At 35.4% G+C, this 26583-nt stretch overlaps 1 protein-coding gene across 1 annotated transcript; it reads left to right on the plus strand.

Moving 5' to 3' along the window:
- The first annotated feature begins 1303 nt into the window (after window positions 1-1303).
- LOC133672550 (cytochrome P450 81Q32-like) lies at window positions 1304-26282 on the plus strand. Its single transcript, XM_062092998.1, has 3 exons — window positions 1304-2197; window positions 21698-22161; window positions 26141-26282. The coding sequence occupies exons 1-3, from the start codon at window positions 1304-1306 to the stop codon at window positions 26280-26282; spliced, it is 1500 nt and encodes a 499-aa protein (XP_061948982.1).
- Window positions 26283-26583: the final 301 nt, after the last annotated feature.

The raw sequence follows: 26583 nt of genomic DNA on the forward strand, positions 1-26583 counted from the left end.
TCTTTTCTTTTCTTTTTTTCATATAAAAGGCTTTTTTAGTTTGTGTACTCACTAACTTAAGTTGTGTTTGGAAATATGGTGCAAACTATATTTTTAAAAAAATTAAAAAATTTTTTGCTTAAAATTTATTATTTTTTAATTTTTTTAGAGAGTTTTGATATGCTGATGTCAAAAATTATTTTTTAAAAAAAAACTTTATTTTGATGCATTTATAAGCAAAAAGTATTTTTAAATTGCAATCACTACCATAATTCTAAACATACAGATAATAGACTAAAAAGTCTCTACATATTCCCACGAAAATCATCAGGTTGAGGACTCGAGACTTGATAACATAGGTTTTATTCATTTACTTTTCTTTACTAATGATTTTGTTTGTGTTTATTTTGATCAGAGCAAACCCTTGTTATTAAACCTAGCCTAGCCTCGAGGGTGGACCGGGGACCCGGTCGTTGGACCGGTCCGGGTTTAATAAAAAACCGATCGGGGCAATAACGTGGCAAAACCTAGGGGACTCCGCGGGTCAACCCATGACCTAGGTGACTCGGGCAAGACTCGGTGTTTTTTTTTTTAATATGAGATTTGAAACCCATGAGCATATATACTCTATGTTCTCAAGAAAAATGTTATATTTTTTTAATGTGGGATAAAAAACTTTTTAATTTAACTATTTCAACTTAAAAGAATAACATAATATCTTTTCAATGTGGAATTTGAAACACTTTTGTATATATACTCTATGTTCCCAAGAAAAAAATTATGTTTTTTCAATATGGGATTTGAAACCCATTAGTATATATATTTTATGTTCTAAAGAAAAAAATTATGTTTTTTCAATGTGAGATTTGAAACCTATTAGTATATATACTTTATATTCCTAAAAAAAAAGTTATTTTTTCAATGTGGAATAAAAAACTTTTTTGATTTAAATACTTCAACTTAAAAGCTTCACATAATATCTTTTTAATATAAGATGATTTTTTTTAAAATATATTCTTTTAAACTTCATTATTTACAATATGTATAGCGTATATTTACATGGATTTTTTTTTAATTTTTTCATATGAAATATTAAAACTTTAAATATTTTTTTTATTTTTTTAGGTTAATCCGAGTTAATCTAAGTTGATCCATAAAAACCGGATCAACCCTCAAACTGGATTTAATATGTATGTATCAGACAACTCTACTTCAATAAATCCAAAATCTAGAAGAGCACACCTTCCTGTTTATAGTCTGTAATGCATAAATACAAAATATTAATTAAAACACTCAATCAAGATTAAGCAAGGAAGCCGCAGGCATGGAAGTCAGGGTATTTTACGTTTCCCTTTCTCTTCTCTTCTTCCTCCTTGCTCTAAAACTTCATCTATCAAGAAAACACAAAAATAGTGCCCTTCCTCCCAGCCCACCTGCCCTTCCAGTTATTGGTCATCTCCATCTCTTAAAACGACGTCCAATGCACCTTACTTTTTACAGCCTAGCTAAAAAATGTGGTCCTATCATCTCTCTACGATTCGGTTCTCGTCTGGTGGTTCTTATATCCTCGCCGTCACCGTTTGAAGAGTGCTTCACCAAAAATGATGTTGTGTTAGCCAACCGTCCGAAATTACTCTTAGGCACACACCTTGCTTATAACCACACCACCTTACTGCAAGCACCATATGGTGATCATTGGCGCAACCTACGCCGCATTGGTGCTGTAGAGATTTTCTCCACTCATCGTATCAACAAGTTTGTAAGCATTCGAAAAGACGAAATCAAGCAGCTTCTCATCAAACTTTCACATAAATCGCTTCAAAACTTTGGTAAGGTAGAGTTAAAATCAATGTTTCAAGAGCTAACGTTTAATATTATGATGATAATGGTCGCAGGGAAGAGGTATTATGTGGATGATGTGACTGATGAAGAAGAGGCACGGCAGTTCAGGGAGATAATGACGGAGGCTGTAACTTTTGCTGGGGCATCGAATCCAGGGGATTTCTTGCCCATATTGAATTGGATAGATGGTGGTGAATTTGAGAAGACAGTGATAAGACTTGGCAAGAGAATGGACATGTTCTTACAAGGGTTGGTTGATGAACATAAAAGGAAGGAGGATTTAGAGAGTATGAACACCATGATTGGCCAACTTCTATCTCTGCAAGTCACACAACCCGAGTATTATACAGATGAGATTATCAAAGGCCTTGTACTGGTTAGTACACTCCCTATCTTAATTATTTCTTAATTCTGCAAGGCAAGTTGGAAATTGTAAGTGATGCCTGAGAAAATGTTCTAGCTTTTATTTATTTATTTACACAATTTAATTATAGGTAATTAAAAGATTATTTCTTTTAGAGTAAAGGTACTTAACATTATTTCTTTTTGAGAATAGTACTTGAGAATTATTAAAATCAAATAAACTTAATTTATTGCATTAATTATACAAAAGATTTATACCTTATCTTTATCTTCATTTATATTAGTGGATTCAGTACTCCAATGAAAATTAGTTACGTAAATTAAAAGAACAATTGACGCACTGAAATTTAAATCTACCTTTATATTTGTATATAATATATACTAAATAAGTATTCTATTTTCTTATATAATATTTTTTTCTCTATTTCTTTAGTTTGTAAAAAATAAAAAGTAAAGAAAATTTATTATAATTTTACATTAAAATTATATTTTATGATAAATTAAGGTTTATATTAACAAATTGAAGTAAAATGAATGAAATCTTTTAATCATCATTAATATAATTAATATTAGATAGATAGATATATATGTACAGGTACATACATAATAATAATAATAATAATAATGTGGCTAACTTTATGCCCCACCCTTTAGCCATTAATCTGAAACCAGTGAATCCAACAAGAGGTATCCCCGGAGAGCCTGTGTATCTAGCACAAACAAGTTTTCTTTTTCTTCTTTTATATTTTTTTTCATTTTGAATACGATGTGAGAGCTAATTTTGATACAACTAAGATTTTATCAATATATTTTTATAAAAATATATCTTTCAAGAAAAACTCATAAGTTTAAATTTTCAAAACAAAAACACATCCTAATAAAGGCATGTTAGGATTAGCAGTGTGTCAAATCCCGGGAAAGCTAGGTTTGGTGCTAGCTAGATCTAGACACAAGTGGCTTGGCACCCCGGGAATGCTGAGTCTGACACTAGCTAGACTCAAACACTACACTGCCAAGCCTCAAGCACGCCCAAAGGAATGCACATCCTACCTTTGCACAACCAAGGTAATGAGGTAATATGGGTTTGGCAAACATGTCAGACTCAATGTATTTGGATTTGACATTTAGCCAAGTCCAAGGTAACCCGAATTTGGTGAACATACCAGACTTAAGGCGCATGGACTTAACAGTCTGTCAAGACCAAGATAACTACCATCCTCCCTTGCACGCCTAAAAAAATAAATATCCTCTCTTGGCACGTCTAAGGAAATGTCACCCTCCATTGGCACCATGTTAAGCCCTGTTGGGCTTCCAAGAGCTAACTAACAAAAAACTAGGAGACAGTTTATGCATGAGCACGTCTAAGGGAATGAGCATGCCTAGGGGAATGTTTATACCCCTCATCAACTCCCTAAGGACTATTTTTCTACAAAAATGAGTTTAGACAACTATGATGGCTTGACTAATCTAAAAGGGGCATGTGCAAAATGTGCGTAATAGCTTAGAGTTGATCATTCAAGACCATGACTCAATGTGTAAGATATTTCCTACACCTTTCATAGGATCTGCACGTACTTTGTAATTAGTACTTAAAAGTGTATTTTTATCAAGGTTTTATATCATCATTTTGCACTTGAAGTATCAATAACTCCTTAACTAAAGCATGTTTTATAATAACATATCTAATTATATAAGATATCTTTAATTTATGGTAAATGTTCATCTTAAATTCAGGCCTATCACATAAATGAAAGAATTGATTGATGAGTTGAAGTACTGAAATTGAAAGGATAAAGAGATGGCCAAACTTAGAAAAGAGATGCTGGTGCAGTCCAAACTGGAACACTGTTTGGTTATTGGGTCATATCTGGAGCTGTAGATTTTGGATTTAGGTCCATTTTATATGGATGGAAAGATAAGACATAGGCCTACAACTTTCATGTGGAGCCCAAGATCTAACAAGGCCGTTTTCAAGTCCAAATTGTAGCAACAAAAAAGAAGTCTGAATCTGTCCTATAGCCCAGACACTATTTAGTGTGCAGCCCATATCTCAAGTTCTAGAAGTCCAAATGATCTCACATTTTTACCCTGGAAAGATGAGACAATTTCCTAGAACTTTCATGATTGAAGTCTGTTCAAATTATGACGTTATCAATGATGTTTTTGGCAGACAAGAAGATAAGAATTGTCACCAAGTCAAGATGTGGCCACCCACTCATCAATTAGTCAACAAATCAATAGTTCTAAATTTTGGCCTATAAAAGGAGGTATTTGCCATGTATTGAGGCATCTTGGTGTTCAGATCAAGATCATGCTCTTGCTCTCTTTTTTGTAATACTTAAGTTTTATATTAATCTCTTGTTTATGCCTTTCATTTCCTTTTCTTTACTTACTTAACTTCTTTCTCATTTATGTTCTTATCTTGTTTATTTATGTTTCTTTCTTTCATTATGTCTAGCTAAGTTAATTATGTCAAGGTAAAAATGGTACACTAATGGTGTAAGAATAAGTATAATATAAACTTAACATGGACCTTAATGTTGGATACTAACATACTTTACATTTGTTATCTTGTTCACTTTTAATACTTTGCTTGTTAAATGGTTAATCTAGATTTATGTTATATAACACTTGGTACAACAAATACTTGACACTTTCATAGCCCATACTGTATGGTATAACCGACACCTGAGCTATGAAAGGAACTTGATTTGTTGTTAACATAAGTTATAATCATGAATGCCTGACAACATTTACAAGTATTAGCATTATTCGAATAAGATAACTAATGTAATCATGTTAACAATTTATAATCTAATTGGAACCTCCTTGTGTGTGGTTTCCAATTGAATAATAAGAGTTTATACTATACTTGTTTGAAATACCATTAGTGAATCCTCCAACCTTAATATTTATTGTTATCATTATTTAAACCTTACATTAATCTTCCATCTCAAAGTTCTCATCAACTTCTTCTTCTTCTTTATTATTATCATTATTACTATTACTATTACTATTACTATTACTATTATTATTACTATTACTATTACTATTATTAGTATTACTACTACCACTACTACTACTACTATTATTATTGTTATTGTTGTTGTTGTTGTTACTATTGTTATTGTATTATTGTTGCTTATAATTTAGAGTGTGTTTGGTATTGCGGTAGCTTTTGTGGTTGTGGTTTGAAAAAAGTTGTTTTATAAAAAGTACTTTTAGTTGAGATTGGTTTGAAAAAATAGGTGTTTGGTTAAAAACTGTGGTTGAAATTGAGGTTGAAGAAAAAATAGTTTAATGTGTTTGGTTAAAAAAATGCTTTTCAAATTGAGATTATAAAATAATTACATATATATATATATACACACACACTAATGATTTTTAATGCAACAACGTAATTGGAATTGCGATCAAATTTCACAAATACTACGTCATTATGCGATATCCTTCTAATTTATGTAGTGTTATTAAATAATATTAAGTACTAGTTTTTCGAGTAAAACACAATTTTTTTAAAAAAAATCAACAATTCCATTATGTAGAAAATTCATTCAACAATAACTACAGTTATCATGATTTATCCTGTGTGCCATAAAATTAAGTAAAATATTATCAGGAATAAAATTGAGATTACAGTACGAATAAATTTAATTTACGTTAAACTATTTTTTTAAAATATATATATGTATATATATATATATATATATATTCACGTGAACAATACAAGTGCAATTAATTAACTGTACTAGTTTTTCAGGAAAAAAAAAACTTTACGCACTAGTTTTTCAAAAAAAAAAAAAACTAACTGTTCACGTGAACAGTGCGCAGTGGAGCATGGCTCAACAGTGGAGCCATGCTCTACTGTTAACGTTGGGTCAGCAGCATGAGAAGCAACATTTTGCTGCTTCTCAAAACCTGCGGTGTAGCCTCAAATATCAGTGGGCCCTACTAGCAAAACACCCTGCTTTTTCTTTAACCAAACACTAGGTAGTGTGGCTGCGGGTGAACCTCACCCGCAACCACACTACCAAACAGCCACTTATACAATTAACCTCCTTGTGGTTCGACCCCGGTCTTACCGGGTTATTCATTACTTCAACACTCCTACACTTGGGAAAAGACATCAATCTTTTGGTCGTGTCAAGTTTTTGGCGCCGTTGCCGGGGAGGTAAATTCTTGTACAAATTATAGTATTAATTTTATTTTTCTTGTATCTAACTTTGTTTCTTTTGTTTTGTTTCCTTTTCTATTGTTTTTCTTTTCTTCCTTTTATTCTCTTCCTACATATGCATGAGAGTGTGGTCACGTACATTAAGTGGTAGACTTTGTAGGGTATCCTCATCATTTTCAGAAAATATGGCCGAAGAAGATAACCAATCGCTTCACAATGAGAATAATGAGAATATTCGGGTTAGAACACTTAGAGACCACATGAATCCCACAAGAACAAGTGCACTCTCATGCATAGTTTTTCCTCCTAATGCATCTCATTTTAATTTTAAGATAGGCATTATTCAACTTTTACGATCTTTTCATGGCTTAGATTTAGAAAATCCATACTTGCATTTAAGGGAATTTGAGGAGGTTTGCAACACGTATAATGTCTCAAATTGTAGCATGAACACCATTAGATTGAAGCTTTTTCCTTTTTTATTAAAAGATAAAGCTAAAACATGGCTACAAAATTTAAGACCTGGATCTATTTGTGCTTGGGATGAAATGCAACAACAATTTTTAAAGAAGTTTTTTTCCATCTCACAGAACAAATTCTTTCAAAAGACAAATCATTACATTCCTTCAAAAACCAGGAGAAATATTTTATCAATGTTGGGATAGGTATCGAGACTTGCTTAATACTTGCCCCCATCATGGCTTTGAAACATGGAGATTAGTTTCATATTTTTATGAAGGATTAACACCTAGAGATAAACAAATGGTTGAATTGATGTGCAATGGAACTTTTGAAGATAAAAATCCTAATGAAGCAATGGAGTACTTAGATTTGCTAGCTGAAAATGCATAAAATTGGAACACCACAGGTACTTATGAGGCACCAAGTAAAACCCAACCTCATACATCTAGTGGGGGTATGTACAACCTTAGGGATGATCATGACCTCCAAGTCAAGTTTGCATCTTTAGCTAAAAAAGTCGAAGCACTAGAATTGAAAAAAAGTGGTCAATTAAAATCTGTTCAAGACATTGCGTGTCAAATCTGTGAAACCAACGAACATTTAACCAATGACTGTCCAACCTTGCCTTCTTTTAAAGAATGTCTCCATGAACAAGCCCATGCATTAAACAGTTTTCAAAGGCCCAACCATAACCCATATTCGCAAACATATAACCCTGATTGGAGAAATCATCCAAATTTCAGTTGGAAGAGTGAGAACAATAATGCTCAAACTTCACAACCACCGTTTCAAGCACACCATAATTTTCAAAATTCTCATGGATATGCACCTCCTTATGCTCCCCCTCCTAGAAGAAATCTTGAGGAAACATTGCATGCATTTATGGAAAAGCAAGAGGCAATTAACACTCAACTTGCTCAAAGCATGACAGATTTTAAAGATATTCTTGCAAAGTTCACATCTGCTCTTAGTTTCCAAGAGAAAGGTAAGTTTCCATCTCAACCACAACAAAATCCCAAGGGGCAATACAATACGAATGCAAGTAGTTCGGGAAGCCAACACATGGATCATGTAAAATCAGTCATCACTCTTCGCAGTGGTAAGGTTATTGAAAAACTCATTCTTGAACCTTGTGAGAATGATGATGAATCAATCTCTTAGGGTAATGAAGGGGTTGAATCTGATCATTGCAAAGAAAAGACTGAATCTCCGTCAGCACTTCCATTTCCTCATGTCATGACCAAACAAAGAAAAGTCAATCATAACTCTGAAATCTTTGAAACTTTCAAACAGGTAAGGATCAATATACGTTTGCTTGATGCTATTAAACAGGTTCCTTCTTATGCTCATTTTTTGAAAGATCTGTGCACTGTGAAGAGAAAACTGAATGTGAAAAAGAAAGCCTTCTTAGCCGAACAAGTAAGTGCCATTCTTCAGAACAATAATGCTTTGAAAAATAAAGACCCTGGTTGTCCTACAATTTCTTGCTTTATTGGAGATCATAAAATTGAAAAAGCCTTACTTGATCTTGGAGCTAGTGTGAATTTACTTCCATATTCAGTTTTTCAAAGTCTCAATCTAGGTGAGTTAAAACCAACTTCTATAACTCTTTTACTTGTCAATAGATCTGTAAAAGTGCCGAGAGGAATAGTTGAAGATGTGTTAGTACAAGTTGATAAATTCATTTATCCTGTGGATTTTATTATCTTGGACACACAACCTGTTGAAACATGTAATTCATTTCCTATTATTTTAGGGCGCCCATTTCTTGCAACTTCTAATGCATTGATTAATTGTAGAAATGGACTGATGAAGCTATCTTTTGGAAACATGACATTGAAGATGAATATTTTCAACATTTGTAAGCAACCTGGAGATGATAATGATTTACAGGAAGTGGACTTTACTGAAAAATTAGTTCATGATCAATTTCAAACCACTTCCAGTGAAATTGAGATTGATGAATCTGATGATTTACAAATGGTCTATTTTCAGGAAGAATCAAAGGCAAGTAATTGGAGACCACAAATTGAGTTATTGCCGCCACGATCAATTGAGCCAATACCTTCAAGTGTTCAACCACCAAAACCTGATTTGAAGTCGTTACCCCTCAATCTCAAATACTCATTTTTGGGAGAAAATAAAACTTTTCCGGTAATAATCTTTTCCAAACTTAATGCACAGCAAGAAGGTAAGTTATTACAAACTCTGAAAATGCACAAAAATGCATTAGAATGGACCATAGCTGACATAAAAGGAATTAGTCCTTTGATTTGCACTCACAGGATTTATTTGGAGGAAAATGCTAAACCCTCTAGAGAAATGCAACGAAGGCTTAATCCTAATATGAAAGAAGTAGTGAAAAATGAAATCATTAAGCTTCTAGATAATGGAATCATTTATCCTATTTCTGACAGCAAATGGGTAAGTCCTACCCAAATGGTACCTAAAAAGTCTGGAGTCACTGTGATAGCAAATGAAAAAAATAAGTTAATTCCAACTAGGACTATTACTGGTTGGCGCATGTGCATTGATTATAGAAAACTTAATTCAATGACTAGAAAAGATCATTTTTCTTTACCTTTAATGGATCAAATTCTAGAAAGAGTTGCAGGTCATGAATTTTATTGTTTCCTAGATGGCTATTCAGGCTACAACCAAATTGAAATTGCATTGGAAGATCAAGAGAAAACTACTTTCACATGTCCATTTGGTACTTTTGCATATCGAAGGATGCCTTTCGGATTATGTAATGCACCAGCCACGTTTCAAATATGTATGCTTAGTCTATTCAGTGATATGGTTGAACGTTTTCTTGAGATTTTTATGGATAATTTTTCTGTTTTTGGTGATTCATTTGATGATTGTTTGACTAACTTAGAAAAGGTTTTGAGCAGGTGTGAACAGAAGAATCTTGTACTGAATTGGAAAAAAATATCACTTTATGGTAACAGACAACATTGTACTTGGTCACATTGTTTCATCAAAAGGAATTGAGGTTGACAAATCTAAAATCGAGTTAATTGCTAACTTGCCAACACCAAAATCTATTAAAAATGTTAGATCATTCTTAGGACATGCTGGTTTAATAGAAGGTTTATCAAAGATTTTAGCGTAATATCTAAGCCCTTAAGTAGCCTTCTAACAAAGGATAATACTTTTGAATGGACTGAACATTGTGAAGAAGCCTTTGTTAAACTTAAAAACCTACTTACTTCTGCTCTTGTCATTCAACCTCCTGATTGGTCATTACCTTTTGAAATAATGTGTGACGCTAGTGATTATGTCGTGGGTGCTGTCTTGGGACAAAGAAAAGATAAGAAACCCTATGTGATTTACTATGCAAGTAAAACTTTGAATAGTGCTCAAATGAATTACACCACCACTGAAAAAGAATTACTTGCAGTAGTATTTGCATGTGAAAAATTCAGGTCTTATCTTGTTGGCTCACCTATTTTTGTTTTTAGTGATCATGCAGCATTGAAATATCTTCTTTCTAAGAAAGATTCTAAGGCTAGATTGGTTTGGTGGATTTTGTTACTTCAAGAATTTGATATCACAATCAAAGACAACAAAAGGCACCGAAAATGTTGTCGCAGATCACTTGTCAAGATTGACAACAGATTCGAGATTTGACATCACACCAATCGATGACTACTTTCTTGTCGAATCTTTATTTTCTGTCTCTACAATGCCTTGGTATGCTAATATTGTTAATTTTCTTGTTTCAGGACAATTGCCAGCTCATTGGAGTACCCAAGACAAAAGAAGTTCTTGAACGAAGTAAAGAACTTTTATTGGGATGACTCTTATTTATTCAAATATTATTCTGATCAAATATTTCGAAGATGCATTCCTGATAATAAGGTAAGTAGTGTCATTAAGTTTTGTCATTCTGAGGCATGTGGGGGCCATTTCTCATCAAGAAAGACAACTGCAAAAATCTTACAATGCGGATTTTACTGGCCCACCATGTTCAAGGACTCACATGCATTCTGTAAGATTTGTGAAAATTGTTAAAAGTTGGGATCTATTTCAAAACGTCACATGATGCCTTTAAATCCTATTCTTGTCATTGAGATCTTTGACTGTTGGGGTATAGATTTCATGAGTCCATTTTCTTCATCATTTGGTTTCGTGTACATATTAGTCGCAGTAGATTATGTTTCAAAATGGGTAGAAGCAATTCCAAGTTGAAACAATGATCATAAAACAGTGATAAAATTCGTGAAAGAAAATATTTTGAGTCAATTTGGAATCCCTCGAGCCATGATAAGTGATGGTGGAACACATTTTTACAACAAGCCATTTGAGTCTTTAATGAAGAAATATGGAATCACTCACAAAGTTGCCACCCCTTATCACCCTCAAACTAGTGGACAGGTAGAGCTTGCTAATAGAGAGATCAAACAAATCTTGGAGAAAACAGTGAACCCTAATAGGAAAGACTGGTCTTTAAGACTTAATGATGCACTTTAGGCTTATCGAACTGCTTATAAAACATCATTAGGTATGTCACCTTATAGACTAGTCTATGGAAAACCTTGTCACTTGCCTGTGGAACTTGAACATAAAGCTTATTGGGCTATTAAAGCTTTTAATTCAAACCTTGATGATGCTGTTCAACTGCGAAAATTACAAATAAATGAGCTTGAAGAAATAAGAAATGATGCATATGAAAATTCAAGAATTCATAAAGCAAGAATCAAAGAGTTTCATGACAAGAAAATATTGAGAAAAACATTCAATGTTGGTAAAAAAGTCTTGCTTTATAATTCTCGACTCCATTTATTTTCTGGAAAACTAAGATCAAGATGGAGTGGTCCTTTCATTGTGAAACATGTGTATCCATATAGGGCCTGTGATATCGAGAATCTAAAGAATGACAATGTTTTCAAGGTAAATGGACATCGTTTAAAAGTCTACATTGATAATTTTTCAGTTGAAAATGACTCTATTGAATTGAGTGATCCTGTATATAAAGATTGATTTGTTTTCTCACATTGTTTTGTGTTTCGTTTTGCTAGTCTCTCTCACCCCGGTCAAGTGGCGGATAACGGTACTCCGTGACTTAAGTCGGTTCTTTCAGTTTCCCATAATAACTGATATTTGTATATATTTATGCAATTCTTTGCTCTTTCTCTCTTCTTTGAATCTCTTCTCCAATTCTCATTTCAAAATGGACACCATTCTTGAAAAATTGAAAAAGTACTTTCCCGCTCTGCCTCAGAATGTGATTACAAAAATTTACCGTGCTAGGTGTGCAAGATTGAAGTTGTTAATGAATCATGGAATTCCTGAAGATATTCGCTGGCTGATTGAAGCAAAGGTCTGATTATCAAGTGAGTCCTCCAATTCTTTCATTTCACACATGCCTGGAACAGGTAAAAGCACTTTTGCAAAGAAACGTCGTGCAAAACGACTGAAAGTCTGTCACCGATGTGCCAGATGGACTTGTAATGCAACATGTCGTTCTTTAGGAATTATATCTATAAACCGTGAAGATAAAATACAATTCATTAAGGATGGCCTAAGTAAGGGGTCTTTAGATAATCTTTTGTTGACCCTTGAGCCGCATCCTAGTGGAGATGTGCATCATGCAATTCATGATTTATGGCCCCATTTTCATAAAGAACATGATAGACTTAGTCTTGGAAATCTGACTAAAAAAGACCCTGTTTGCTAGTTTTTAAGAAAACTGGATGGGAAGTCTATCCTCGACCCATAGAGGGTGTTTAAGTCGTTCTTGGACGTAAAACCAAGGGAAGATGTGAGCCACAATCACAACTACCTGTACATACACATGTTTTTTCAAAATAAATAAATAAATAAAGAGAGAGAGAGAGAGTGTGTGTGTGTGTGTGAGAGAGAGAGAGAGAGAGACTCCAGCTAGCCTACATATAGGTGATATGATTGCATTTTCAATTTCGCATCTATAAAATCTTCTCTTCCTTCCCCTCATTTCTACTCAACCTTTACATTAGATAGATATAGAAGTGTGTAGAAATGGCAGGTCCCTTAAGTTATCACATAAAAAATATTTGTGTTTTCGGTGGATCTAGTCCTGGGAAGGAAATAGCTTTTTTAGAAGCAGCAAATCATCTTGGTCAGGTACTAGCTGAGAAAAAGATTCATTTAGTGTATGGGGGAGGCAGCCTTGGGTTAATGGGGGGGGTATGGCAATAGCTGTATTTTTAGGAGGTAGTCAAGTTTTGGGGGTCGTCCCCGAAGCTTTAACAAAAAGGGACATCATTGGAAGAACAATTGGAGAGGAACTACAGGTCTCCACAATGTTTGATCAAATGAATACAATGTTTAACCATGCTGATGCCTTCACTGCCTTACCAGGTGGTCTGGGCACATTGAAAGAGATCTTTCATATTTCCTCTTGGGCCCAACTTCACATTCACCATAAACCTATAGGTTTGCTCAATGTTAATGGTTTTTATGATAATTTATTGTCTTTTCTTGATCAAGCTGTGGAACAGGAATTTCTAACATCTTCGGCACGACAAATCATAATCTCTTCTGCTACTACTGAACAATTGATCGACAAACTACAATCTTTCATCACTGTAATTGATCCTTCCATGAGTCGTATAAATTGGTCAACTATAGAAAGCCATAAAAAGCTTAGATTGGATTTGAGCCTTTGTTTGTGAATCCTTATGTCTTTTGGTTTTATTTCTAACATAGTATTTTGTTTTGTCATTTCTTATATTTTTTTAAGTGTGTTTCAGGTTTGTCAGTGTTCGTTATTTCGGGTAATGTCTTCTATACTCTATCTTTCTACCTTAGGACATTGAGGACAATGTCTTGTTTTGGTTGGGGGGAGAGGGTAGTAGTATTTTAAAAAAAACCAACTAGCTGTTTTTGTTTTAAAAATCATTTGGCAAAACTGTTATTACTAGGATGGCAGAGTAAGGGGGAATTTTATTGACTCTTGAGACGCATCTTAGTAAACATTTTCTAATGGTTATTTGCAATATTCATAACAAGGCCTATTAGAATACTTCTTGAAATATTCAGGTTTACAATGTTATCACTTGGTTCTGCTCATATACTCATTTAACAAATATTCTTAAACCTTCATTTTCACACAAACACTTTAACATATGATTGTGGGTTGCACATTGGATTATTATATTATTTATGTTCTTTTGTTAAAGGTAACAACTAAGGGATAGGGATATTATATAATTTAAAAAAAAAAACAAATTGATAATACTGATGATAATAAAAACGTAGATAAGTTTGGTTTCATAGCCTTCCTAACCTAAGCAATTAAGCCCGAAGGGGTGTTTTAACACCTAATACCCTAAAGTCAACTGACTTGGGAGCTATTGGCCTAAAGCTTGTTACATGGGTTAAGGAGAAAAGCTTAAGGGAATCAAACATTGCACTATCTACGTATCAATATCTGCAACCCGAGTTACTAAGCTCATAGGGATGTCTCAACACCTAATGCCCTAAGATCAACTGGTCTGGGAGTTATTAGCCGAAAGCTCGTTACATGGGTTAAAGATGCATTGTGTTTTAAGTTATATATATAGATATAAAAAAAAAGAGAAAAAAAAATAAAATAAAATAAAATAATCCCAACCTAAGGAAGTTAACCTTAAACATTAGAACAAAATATTGTTTTCTTCCAATAAAAGCCTCATCATTTATGTTTCATACATTGAGCACATAACAAGGAAGGTTTATTAATATTTTGTTTAATAGGTATTGAGCAGATATATAAATTTAATGAGAGTTTGTTTATTTGGATAGATTAATGGAAGTTGAATAATGAATGTCTTGCTTTGTGAAATTTGCAAATTGTTTTTTCTATTTTAACACTTTAATTACTAGAGACTAGTAATAAGCTGGTTGGGGGGTGTGATTAGTACTTAAAAGTGCATTTTATCAAGGTTTTATATCATCATTTTGCACTTGAAGTATCAATAACTCCTTAACTAAAGCATGTTTTATAATAACATATCTAATTATATAAGATACCTTTAATTTATGGTAAAGGTTCATCTTAAATGCAGGCCTATAACATAAATAAAAGAATTGATTGATGAGTTGAAGTACTGAAACTGAAAGGACAAAGAGATGGCCAAACTTAGAAAAGAGATGCTGGTGCAGTCCAAACTAGAACACTGTTCGGTTATTGGGTCATATCTGGAGCTGTAGATTTTGGATTTAGGTCAATTGTATATGGATGGAAAGATAAGACATAGGCTTACAACTTTCATGTGGAGCCCAAGATCTAACAAGGTCGTTTTCAAGTCCAAATTGTAGCAATAAAGAAGAAGTTTGAATCTGTCCTATAGCCCAGACACTATTTAGTGTTCAGCCCATATCTCAAGTTCTAGAAGTCCAAATGATCTCAAATTTTTACCTGGAAAGATGAGACAATTTCCTAGAACTTTCATGATTGAAGTCTGTTCAAATTATGACGTTATCAATGATGTTTTTGGCAGACAAGAAGATAAAAATTGTCACCAAGTCAAGATGTGGCCACCCACTCATCAATTAGTCAACAAATCAATAGTTCTAAATTTTGGCCTATAAAAGGAGGCATTTGCCATGTATTGAGGCATCTTGGTGTTCAGATCAAGATCATGTTCTTGCTCTCTCTTTTGTAATACTTAAGTTTTATATTAATCTCTTGTTTATGCCTTTCATTTCCTTTTCTTTACTTACTTAACTTCTTTCTCATTTATGTTCTTATCTTGTTTATTTATGTTTCTTTCTTTCATTATGTCTAGCTAAGTTAATTATGTCAAGGTGAAAATGGTACACTAATGGTGTAAGAATAAGTATAATATAAACTTAACATGGACCTTAATGTTGGATACTAACATGCTTTACATTTGTTATCTTGTTCACTTTTAATACTTTGCTTGTTAAATGGTTAATCTAGATTTATGTTATATAACACTTGGTACAACAAATACTTGGCACTTTCATAGCCCATACTGTATGGTATAACCGACACCTGAGCTATGAAAGGAATTTGATTTGTTGTTAACATAAGTTATAATCATGAATGCCTGACAACATTTACAAGTATTAGCATTATTCGAATAAAATAACTAATGTAATCATGTTAACAATTTATAATCTAATTAGAACCTCCTTGTGTGTGGTTTCCAATTGAATAATAAGAGTTTATACTATACTTGTTTGAAATTCCATTAGTGAATCCTCTAACCTTGACATTTATTGTTATCATTGTTTAAACTTTACATTAATCTTCCATCTCAAAGTTCTCATCAACTTCTTTTTCTTCTTTATTATTATCATTATTAATAGTATTATTGGTGTTACTATTACTATTACTATTACTATTATTAGTATTACTACTACCACCACTAGTACTATTATTATTATTGTTATTGTTGTTGTTGTTGTTACTATTGTTATTGTATTATTGTTGCTTATAATTTATACAATTAACCTCCCTGTGGTTCGATCCCGGTCTTGCCGGGTTATTTATTACTTCGACACTCCTACACTTGGGAAAATACATGAATCTTTTGGTCGTGTCACTTTGTATAACAACTTAAAACCAAACTCTATTGAAGGTTTCGGTGACCTATGGGCCAAGCTAGTGGCATGCTTTAGCACCGGCATACTAGCTAAGAAAATCTCCATAGATTTTTAGTGTTACCCAATAAGAGGACGAGTCTACACATGTATATTTGAGAAGATTCAATGCAAAGATGCTTAATGTTTTGTAATAGGAACATGCCCTTTAAAGTAATGGAAGTCTTAATAAAAGGAGTAATTTAACATGCATTCTGGAGAAAAGTTTATGTTTTACTAGATAGAAGTTTGTTCAAAGTAACGCAATTCATGGAAAATCATATATGGCTTGAAGCTAGTTTAATTCGACATGGACCTCCTTGTTTTTACAAGGACAACGAACATCAATTATCTTACAAGTGATGTAATCAGGGTATTTGAAGCCAATATCTTAGTGCCACCTCTATGACATTTTTCCTCCTAAGAGCCTTTTCCATACTTGTCATAACCTATTTTTTTGTTATTCTCTAAATTTTACCTTTTTTCCTTCCCCATAAAAAAATTAAAAAATAAAGCACAATAACAAGAAGATCGACAATATAGAGAAATAAGGTTAAGGAGGATTTCATCTATAAAAAAAAATCAAACTACAATTATACCCCATTGTACCCAAAATTCAAGAGACAATACATATTCAATGTCAAATTAAATGATTATTGGATGAATCTGCATAAAAATTAAATCCAAGAATATAATTAGATTTTTAATAAGTCAATTTAATTTAATCATAGGCCAAATTAAAAGTTTAATTATGTTAAAAATTAATTTGGGTTCAATTAAAGGAATTAATTAGGTACAAGGACTAATTATATTTTAAATGGGTCAAATTAATTTTGTTTGGGACTTAATTGGTGAAACATTAAGTTTAGGAGCCCAATTTAGGCTTAATTGAAAAGATTGAAATTTTAGAGGACTAAATTTAATTTTTACAAACTCAATTGGTTCAAATTAGGGGTAAAATCGCAAGAAAATTAAAGTTTTAAGGTCAATTAAAGACTAAATTGAGGAGATTCACAGCCAACGACTATTTTTGAAAAAAACATCAAACTCTAGCTTTTAAGTTTCCAATCTTTTTCCCCCCCTCTACTGCCACAACTTTGGCTTTTTCAGCCACCATAACCTCCCCCACATCGTGACCGCCAACGACTAAACATCCTTGCAAACTCATCTCCTTGCCACCGATAGGGACAACCACCACAAGCTTCTCCTTTCCACCATAAACTTCTTCTTCTTCCTACACCACAACAACTCAGCCAGCAACACCTCCAGCCTCTGTCATAAGCCACCAGCACTTTCACCGTCCTCACATTAGACTAGTGACGGCAGTTGCAACCCCTACACTAGGTGAGCTTCTTTTTCTCCTTCCCCCTTCCTATCTGCATGCAAGATGTGAAATAACTCATGTCCTTCAATTGGTGGATTTTGCCAACAGATGCAAACCCAAAAAAAAAAGCATATATGTTGGGTTGCCAATCGGCCCTATTCGATTGAGTCGGGTGAGACCCATTCTAGCTCAGCTTAGATGGTTAGGCCGAGTCTAGCTCAATTTAAAAAAGAGAGAGAGAGAGGCCAAGTTTGTTAGCTCATCTATCGGCCCAACCTAATATATTTAATAATATAATAATAATATCAAAAAAATAAAGAAAAATTTTCAAATTTTCTAAATGGCATTTTAAATATTATTTGTGGCCCCCTTACATGTTTTTCCAACAATTTTGCATAGTATCAGGCTACAAACTTACATTGTAAGATACAGACCTGGTATTAAAAATAATTTGGCTTTCTCTAAAACTTTCCTTTAATTTTTTTTGAAAATTAAAAAAAAAATTATTTTTCTCTTTCCAAAAACACAAAAAAAAAAATGTTGTCTTTGTACATATGGTTGAATCCTAAAAGTTTTCCAAGCATATTTTCATTAAAAAACAAAAAAAATTGCATTTTTTTAATGTTTTAAAATATAAAATAGATATCATAACCAATTTATGATTATACATTAGGACTTAACCAAAATATATATAAAAAATCCTTCATTAATCATTGTGTTCACTTTATATTTAAAGTGTTAAGATTTAGCTGTTGACTTTAATATTTAAGGGTATAAAATTAAATTGTAAAGTATAATATCAGGTATTAAAGATACAAAGTGCAAAATAAATGTGATGCTAAAATTTAGACTTTAAAATAGTTAGGATTTAACCCGATAAGGTAGAAACTTCCTCATGAAGGGAGATCTACCTTGAACCTTAAACGAGACCAGCAAATAGAAACTTAACATAGAAAAACAATCAAATAACAATGCAGCTTATCTCAAGTAAGTTACACTGGAGGTGATGTGCTTTCCCCTTACATAACCAGTCCTTTACCTGGACTCTCACAAGCCATTGAGTTTCCTAGTGACCATAATACTAGGTGACAACTCCTAAATTTTCTAATCATAATTCTATTATTAAACCCAAAATTCTTTCTTTCATATATCTTACGAGGCAGACATGTCGCCGCTCAACACTGTGCGACCTCGCAATAGTACTTATCACTCAGATCACCTCATGATATATAATCCTTGATAAAAATATAAGTTTCTTATATATGAATGACTTATTCAAAATGACCTCTCATTTTCTTCAAGTGATCCCTAAGGGCGGTAGAAATCTCCAAGAGATAGATGTGATCTTCCTAGTGCTATATGCACCAAATCTCCACAAGATAAATGTGATCTTTTCAATGCTATATGTACCACTCTCCATGAGATGGAACTAGTCTCCTAGTGATATTACACCACTCTTAATATAGTCTCCCCAGTGTTATATGCATCACTCTCAATGTGATAAATGTGATATCCCTAGTGCTATATGCACCACTATCCATGGGATGGACTTGGTCTCCTAGTGTTATATTTACCAATCTTCAAGAGATAGATGTAGTCTTTTTAATGTTATATGCACTGCTCTCTATAAGATGTATTTGGTCTCTTTAGTGTTATATGCACCAATCTCAAAGAGAAAGATGTAGTCTCCTCATTGCTGTATGCACAACTCTCCAAATGATGAACTTGGTCTCCATAGTATAAATAGCAACATCATGTAATCACCACTTTGTAATGGGGGGCTCTCATGCCCCATTAAAAATATTAATAAGGAAAACAAATCATGATGACCACTCTTCAGTGGAGAGCTTTTAAGCCCCTTGACAATGCTGGGAGATGTACAAGCTCCTATCCTCCAAAAAACCTATAATCACTTAGAAATTTATAAGTATAGATTCACTCTCTTGGGTTGCACACAATCACTTAGGAGTTTTCATAAATGATGGACATGGTATCCTTAATCTTGCAGATTTTGTTTTTCAGATTCTTGGTATTTTACTTACGAAATAATTTATTTTAGTCCAAAAACATACTGTTTTGCATCTTTCCTAGCTTACACATCTTTTTTATAAAAGCAAAAATCATCACTCTACCCGAACTGGAAAGTTAATTAAAGTCTTTATATATTATTATATCACAAAAATTGGTGAGCTGTTGATGAACCAAAATTTTATTAGTATATCTTTACCAAAAAAAGCAGTTAAAAAAAAACCCATAAGTCTAAATTTTCAAGGGAAAAACACACCCTAGTAAAAGCGTGATGGGCTTTGTAGCATGCCAAGCCTCGTGCACGCTAGGTTTGGCACTAGTCAAACCCTAACATGATTGAGTTTAGTAGTGTGCCAAGCCCCACTGGTTCTGGCGCTAGCCAGACCCAGGCATGATTGGACTTGGTAGTATGCTAAGTCTCAGGCACACCCAAGGAAATATGCATCATTTCTTGGCATGCTCAAGGTAATGATCATCGTACCTTGGCACGTCCAATGGAATGACCATCCTACCTTGGCACGACCAATGAAATGACCATCCTCCCTAGAAACGCTCGAGGGAATGAGGTAATGTGGGTCTGAAAAACATGTCAGATCCAAGATAAATTGGACTTGACATTTAGCCAAGTCCAAGATAACGCAGGTGTGACAAACATGTCAGACCCAAGGTACTTGGACTTGAAAGACAGCCAAGTTCATTGCAATTGGACTTAACAAACAGTCATGTCCTATTATCCTCCCTTGGCACACTCAAGGGAATAACTATCCACCATTGGCACACCTAAGAAAATGCCATCCTCCCTTAAGCACGCCTATTGGAATGATAATCTTACCTGAAGCATGCATAAAGGGATAACCCTCCTCCCTATAATCTAGCCTAAGGAAAGAGCTCAACTTCCATGGACTCAGTTATATTTGATATCTTGAACTCTAATCTCCCTACACCTTTTAGGTGTATAAAAGTTCTTTAGAGACCCACCATATTTTCATCAAACATTAATATAGGTGTAAGAGATATTTATCCCTTATTAAATGCTATCAAGGTAAAATTACACTATAGAATCTTCTCTTCACATAAGGACAAGACACAAGGGTTATAAATACACCATGAGATCTTTAGAACAAAAGTTCATAATCTCCATTCTTTACTACATATATATTTTCAGAGCATCTCTCTCTATAATATTGTTGTATTTTCTCTCTAAGAAGATACTTAATTAAGCATCGGAGAATCCTTACCTCCACTAAAGAGGACCTTTTGCAAGTACTAGTCACAAGCGACCTTAACTTACCAAGCACAAGCACAAAGTATATGCTAAAAAAACACATTAGCTAGGGAGAATGGATGAGATTGCAAAGACCAACTAATTAACCGGTTATTCAACCCAAGAACTCTATTCCTAGACTACTTGGAATTTTTGGGACTTCATCAACGTGAGTGTAGGTAAATGATTGTAATGATGCATAAGTTTTTTGACTTCTAGATTAATTATATATACAATTCAGTTTCTTTAAATGATTGAGAAAATTATAATGGTGTCTTCCTAAACCCTATATACATGAAGATCGAACACCAAAAGCTAGGAGTGTCGAGTGTACCTCTGCAAAGTCACTTCAACGATCAAGTTAGCATTTGATATTTGAATGTTATGCGAATTATTTATGTGTTAATTATGTAAAGAATGGGAAAGAAGGAGACAGGGAAATGGCTTCCTTTAGAAGTTTGTCCGTGTTGTTGGAGTTTTTTGGAATTAGCTCAATGAATAAGAGAGCCTCTTTATACAGTGAAAAATGTAGAAGTGCAAAATAAGAAAAACAACCCAAAGAAGTTTTTAGCAATTTTCATTATTTAGTGTCAATAACATTTTCTTTTTTTCGTTTGAAGAAATCATTTTCAAAAATAATTTTCAATATCTCTGTTTCCAATCATCATTCTACAGACTACAGGTAATAATAGGAGCAGGTACTGATACATCAGTAGTGACATTGGAATGGGCAATGTCCAACCTACTCAACAATCCGAACACATTGAAGAAGGCTAGAGATGAATTGGACACTCAAGTTGGAGAAGAATTCTTGCTGGACGAAACCCATCTCTTGAAATTACAATATCTCCAAAATATCATCTCTGAAACCCTACGGTTAAATCCAGCAGCTCCACTTCTGGTTCCTCACGAGTCATCAAAAAGTTGCAGTATTGGAGGATACAATGTTCCTCGTGACATAATCTTACTAGTTAATGCATGGGCTATACATAGAGATCCTACAGTCTGGGATGATCCAACCAGTTTTAAACCTGATCGATTTGACAACGAAGGAGAGGATGGTAAGGTCATAGCATTTGGGTGCGGCAGAAGGTCGTGTCCTGGGGCAGGCTTAGCACAACGAGTAGTGTGTTCCACGTTGGGGTCATTGTGTTAGGTTGGTTGCCATTAATATGCAACAACCATTGACAATTGCAGCAGCCACCATTGTCAAAGAAAATGGCTGCAATGGTGGGTTGTTGGTGGCAGCCAACAACCATTGTCTAATGTCAAAGTTTGGTAAGTTTGGCAGCCACCATTATTGACAAAAGAACAAGTGGAGCAGCACCATGAAATGCCTATAAATAGAGGCATTATGTGAGAGCAAAATGTGAGAGTTGTGAGAGTGAGGGAAAACGTGAAGTGAAGAGAAAGAGGAGCTGCTGCCATAGGCAGCAGCCCTGCTGCCATATGCAGCAGAGTGTGTGAGCTGGGAGTTGAGTGATCCTCCTCCATGTATTTATTGTATCCTTTCTCTATCCCTAAATAATATGGACTCTCTCCCGTGGATGTAGGCGATTTGCCGAACCACGTAAAATATTGTGTCAGTGTGCTTAAGCCTCCTATGAGCAACTATTAGTACACCACCGGTCCGCGCATGGGGTGCCGGAATCACCCAACAATTGGTATCAGAGCACATGGTTTAAAGTGGTGTTTGATTTTTGCTTAAAAATAAAAGTTGTCAAAATTGTGTTTTGACCATACCACTATGTAGAGGAGGAAGAGACGAAGCCACTATTGAAAACCGCGTCGAAATCGGACGTCGGAAACCACTGCACGCGCCGGCGAGGACACTGCCCACGCGCACAGACACGCGCCACGCGTCACACGCGTCTTCTTCACCCGGATGAGCCGACCCGACCCGAATACCAGACGACCCGACCCACGTGCCAGACCCGGATAAAGATGACGTCATCATGACGTCATCATGACGCCAATATACACAGTCAGCATGCATGTCAGCATCCAGTCAGCAGACACGTCAGCGACCAGTCAGCATGCCATGTTAGCGACCAGTCAGCAGTCACATCATCAACTAGTCGGCAGACACGTCAGCACAGTGGGACCCACCTGCCACGTCATCAGTCGCAGGCCGAGCCAAGCCGAGCCGAGTGAGCCGAGCCACGAGCCGAGGGACAGGATCCAGTGTAGGTGATCCTACGTGCAACCGGATCTGAGATTGAATCTGAGCCGTTGATCAGGCCAGAATTGTTTTGATCAAATCTTAGCCGTCTGAAATATGATTTGGACGATTTCAGACTTGTTTCCAGCTAATTTGATTGTTCCGGATGCAATGGTACAGTCCGATCATTGAGATTTGAGACCGAAAGTGGTGGTGGTGAATTATTAAAGAGAGATTGCCCGATCAGGAGGCATCTGAAGGTCATCATGGTGGTCGATGGAGATGAAGAAGAAGAAAGTGCACATCTTTACCCAATTACATGTGCTGAACTGCTAAGTGGGGAGAATTTAACTGCCTTGAGGGAAGGCAAAATTGGGACACTCTGAACACCCGATCATGTGGACAATTAGCGGTGTAGAGTGAAAATTAATGAAGACCAATCTTGACGAATCTAAGAAATGGTAGTCTCGCTAGATGTTGAGAAATCATGTATTAAACCAGTATATTCCAAATCACTTGCAAAGGAAAGCCGCAACAAAGCTAGCAAATGGTTGTATATACAGAAAGACAGTACGATGGATAGATATGGCCTAAGAAGTTCTGTCTAGGAGATTAGGTTTTAAGCGGGACCAGTGTGACCCTTCCAATCTTTCCTGGGAACTTGCTTAGTGGAAGGATTATCCATACGGTACTATTTTTGTATATACAACAGTTTGTAATGAAACAGTTAAAGACTAGTAGGATGACGGCACAAGGGAACAGTTGGGTTCCGTATGATCAAGGATCTGATGAAGTGGTGATTTCTCCAAAGAAGTTAGATTCGGTGACTGTGATTTCTCGAGGGAAGAATTGATGAAGACCCTGATAATGGAAGAGGAATACAGCAAGGGGATAAAGATTGACACCCTATTTTGACTTGAACAGGTGTTGTGACAGGATGAGCTGCTGTCAAACATAAGCAAGGAATAGGGAGAAAATCTGGAGAACAGAAATTGCACGAGAGCACACGGAGATTGTGCAGGAGTACCAGTAGGATCCAACGAGGTACTGTAATGAGACAATAGGTGTAAGGAGAAGAAGAGTTCCCAGATGAAGCTCAGAGCAGAGACTGTTAAAGTTTGTATAACATGAAGTCTCTTATGCTCTTGATGAAGACAACAGGCGAAGACCTTTCCAATGCATGCAAGGATGGAAAGAGAGTTGTTGCAGAGGCACCTAATTGAGGGGGTGCAAATGCCTGTGATATAAGGCAACTGCCTATGATGAAAGGCGAAGACACCAAAGAGAGTTGGTGTAGGTGGAGCTGTCAAGCAGAAAGGCACAGAAGCTCCAAACATAGAAATCGAGGTGGAGGATTACGAGGAGTATACCACAACTTTCTCTTTCTATGTGGTCAGTGGCAGTAATCTCTCCCATAGTGCACATGGCGGTAGAGAATTTTGGAGCCATTTTGAAGCATCTTAGCTGAAGGAGGATGCGACCGCCCCATGACAACTGGCGAAGACACCTTACAAAAGGTGTGAGGGCCATGATAGGAGCCCGGATCAGACCGCCCCATGACAACGGGCGAAGACACTTTAGAGAAGGTGTGTGGGTTATAATATGAGCCCAGTTCAGAACGCCCCAGAGCCAATGTGATGGCTAGATATTAGTGGACAAGTGTATAGCCAATGAAGTGGCTATGATGAGTATGGAGATAAATGCAACATTGACTTTCATGGATATTGCCCCCATGCTAAAGATCAATGAGCTAGAAGACATTTGCCTTGGACAATAAGTGTGTGACTTGTGGAGCACTAAGACGCGACTGCTATGAAGAAGCAGAAGGGCATGTGCAGGTTCCGAGAACGAGTTGACTCTTGTCAAGGTGGTGAGCTCGGTAATGGCATTGTAATACTCAGAGTATGAAGACATATATGGATCAACCTTTAATGGGCTGCCCCCATAGGTGAAGGTGGAGAGCTACCTGGACTCTTACGACTAAGAGCGAGAGACTCACAGAGAAGTAAGGCGTGGTTCCTAGGGTGGAACAGAGGGCAGGCGCAACTCCTGGATGAGTAGACTCTTGGAAGAGTGGTGAGCTCGTGATCATATTAAGATACTCAGATAATGATTGTCGCACTTGAAAATATAAATTTCCGTTTGAGGGGGTGTTGTAAGCCTTGGTGTAAGGCTTGATGAATCATTTCGGATCGAGCATGGTTGATACGCTCGAAGGGGAATGTTGTGTCCCAGAGACAAGTGTTAACACTCTTCAGATGTGAAGTGGCAGACCATCTGGTTGTAGTGATCCTTTTGTATGAGAAAAGGTGTGCTTTGGTGACTCTGGTGATTGAAAGGTTTGGCGAGTACCTGTAAACTCGATCACATATGCTCTCAGAATGGTAAGCTTGGAAGAGCTGCAAGATGAAAGCCTGTGCTGAAAAAGTAAAAGGACAGTTGCCCCATATGAATGACAAAGGGGGTGATTGTTAGGTTGGTTGCCATTAATGTGCAACAATCATTGACAATTGCAACAGCCACCATTGTCAAAGAAGATGGCTGCAATGGTGGGTTGTTGGTGGCAGCCAACAACCATTGTCTAATGTCAAAGTTTGGTAAGTTTGGCAGCCACCATTATTAACAAAAGAACAAGTGGAGCAGCACCATGAAATGCCTATAAATAGAGGCATTATATGAGAGCAAAATGTGAGAGTTGTGAGAGTGAGGGAAAACGTGAAGTGAAGAGAAAGAGGAGCTGCTGCCATGGGCAGCAGCCCTGCTGCCATATGCAGCAGAGTGTGTGAGCTGGGAGTTGAGTGATCCTCCTCCATGTATTTATTGTATCCTTTCTCTATCCCTAAATAATATGGACTCTCTCCCGTGGATGTAGATGATTTGTCGAACCACGTAAAATATTGTGTCAGTGTGCTTAAGTCTCCTATGAGCAACTATCAATACATCACCGGTCGGAATTCCCAACACATTGATCCAATGCTTTGAATGGAAAAGGGTCAGTGAGAAGGAAGTTGACATGACAGAAGGAAGAGGGATAACATTGCAGAAAGTAGTGCCTCTGGAGGCCATTTGCAAATCACGTCCTATCATGGATAGGATTTTGTGTTGAGGTGTTTTAGCACGCATGCTATTTATTATATATAAGTGTGCGAAACTTTGTTGTAATCCTCTTCAAGTTTTAACTCCTGGGTGAATGATTTGGTAAATCCATGTACTCTATATCTTGTATCTAAAAGATTTTTCACTATTTTTATTTTCTTGTCAATTTAATATATTATATTTTCATCATATTCTTTTGATAGTTGATGTTACTAAAGCTTTTAAAAATTAACATATGTTCATGAAATTTCTTATATTATAAATTTTGGTCCATAAAATTTCTTGAAATTTTTCTTTGACCCATGCATTTT

The sequence above is a fragment of the Populus nigra genome, chromosome 14 (genome assembly GCF_951802175.1).
Source record: "Populus nigra chromosome 14, ddPopNigr1.1, whole genome shotgun sequence".
Taxonomy (NCBI): Eukaryota; Viridiplantae; Streptophyta; class Magnoliopsida; order Malpighiales; family Salicaceae; genus Populus; species Populus nigra.

Excerpts from the sequence above, each read along its gene's own strand:
- LOC133672550 (XM_062092998.1), top strand. The coding sequence starts at position 1,304 with ATGGAAGTCAGGGTATTTTACGTTTCCCTTTCTCTTCTCTTCTTCCTC. Across the intron at positions 2,198-21,697 it reads TTATCAAAGGCCTTGTACTG|GTAATAATAGGAGCAGGTAC; the intron begins GTTAGTACACTC and ends TACAGACTACAG. Across the intron at positions 22,162-26,140 it reads GTGTGTTCCACGTTGGGGTC|ATTGATCCAATGCTTTGAAT; the intron begins ATTGTGTTAGGT and ends AATTCCCAACAC.